The following is a 1166-nucleotide window of genomic DNA, read 5'->3' as shown; positions in this document are numbered from 1 at the left end:
GGGGGGGGGGGGGGCCATGGCTGCGGAGTGTCTGCTCGCCAGCAGCCCCAGCCCCTGGGTGCCAGGTACGAGCTGGGGAGCGGGTACCGTCCAGCAGTGCCAAGCGGGCAGAGCATGGGAGCGTGGGCGCAGCTGTCCCGGGAGTGTGGGGAGCACTTCTCCTGGGTGGGGGGGCTCGCAGGGGTCCCTGCCGGCGGGGTGGTGATGGCCCAGGGCACTGGGGCCAGGGCTGGTGGAGCAGGGCAGCATGGGGAGGGGAGCAGCGGGGCGGCCCCAGCCCCAGGAGAGCTGCCTGCTGCGAGGAGAGACCCTTTCCCCCTGTTGCCATGGCAAAATAAGCAGCTGTCATTAATAATGCGTTGCCATGGCAACCGCTGGACGAGCAGGCGGTTCTCTGGGGTCCGCATGTGCTTCTGCCGGGGGGCTGCAAGCTCTCCCCACACCCTGGCCGGGGTGCAGAGCCCACCATGGGCCTGAGTAGCGGGCCAGCACTGCCTGCTCGATGGCATGCCCACGCCACCCTGTCCACGCCACGGCCCTGCCGGGACCATGCTTATCCCGGATCCCCAGGGACAGGCCATTGGGGTGGACAGGGACCGTGTCCCATGCCCCTGGGTGCTGCCCTGTGTGGACACTGGTGCCAGCGAGCTTTGCCCCATGGGGTGGGCTGGCACGGGCATCCCGCTGCCTGGCTGTGCTGTGCCCCCATGAGAGCCTGTCGTTCCCTGAGGGAGGGCAGGGAGCGCTGGGCTGTGCCGGGGCAGGGGCCACAGCCCCCAGTAGAGACCACAGCCTGCTGCACACAGGGCGGCCAGACAGCCGGGGAAAGCCTCTGCAGAGAGTGGAGATGGAGCATAGCTTGAGCTGAGGGGTTGTGGGAGCAGCAGCGCTCCCCGCAAGGCCCTGGCAGCAGCCTTGGGGCCGAGCTGTCCCCCAGACAGACATCGCTGGGACAGACATTCCCGGGCTAGCCTTTCCCGGGACAAACATCCCCGGGATCCCAGGCCAGCTAGTTCTCCCTGCTGTAGGGAGAGAAGTGTGAGTGCAGGGGACACCCCAGCTGCCAGGGCCCACGGCTGCTGTTAGTGCATGGGACAAAGCACCGTCCCCTCCGGACCGTGACCAGCTGCTGCTCGCTGGGACTGGGCGGGAGGGGCAGGCGGGCA

At 68.8% G+C, this 1166-nt stretch overlaps 1 protein-coding gene across 1 annotated transcript in view; it reads left to right on the top strand.

The window, feature by feature from the left end:
• Nucleotides 1–16: 16 nt before the first annotated feature.
• SEMA4B (semaphorin 4B) overlaps nucleotides 17–1166 on the top strand; it is a 13031-nt gene continuing 11881 nt past the window's right edge. Inside the window, exon 1 of the mRNA XM_009280459.1 lies at nucleotides 17–65. Coding sequence (XP_009278734.1) covers nucleotides 17–65 — 49 coding nt within the window. The remainder of the gene's footprint in view (nucleotides 66–1166) is intronic.

This window comes from Aptenodytes forsteri, unplaced genomic scaffold, assembly GCF_000699145.1.
Source record: "Aptenodytes forsteri isolate BGI_AS27 unplaced genomic scaffold, ASM69914v1 Scaffold83, whole genome shotgun sequence".
Classification (NCBI taxonomy): Eukaryota; Metazoa; Chordata; class Aves; order Sphenisciformes; family Spheniscidae; genus Aptenodytes; species Aptenodytes forsteri.
This window is presented reverse-complemented; position numbering and strand designations above follow the sequence as displayed.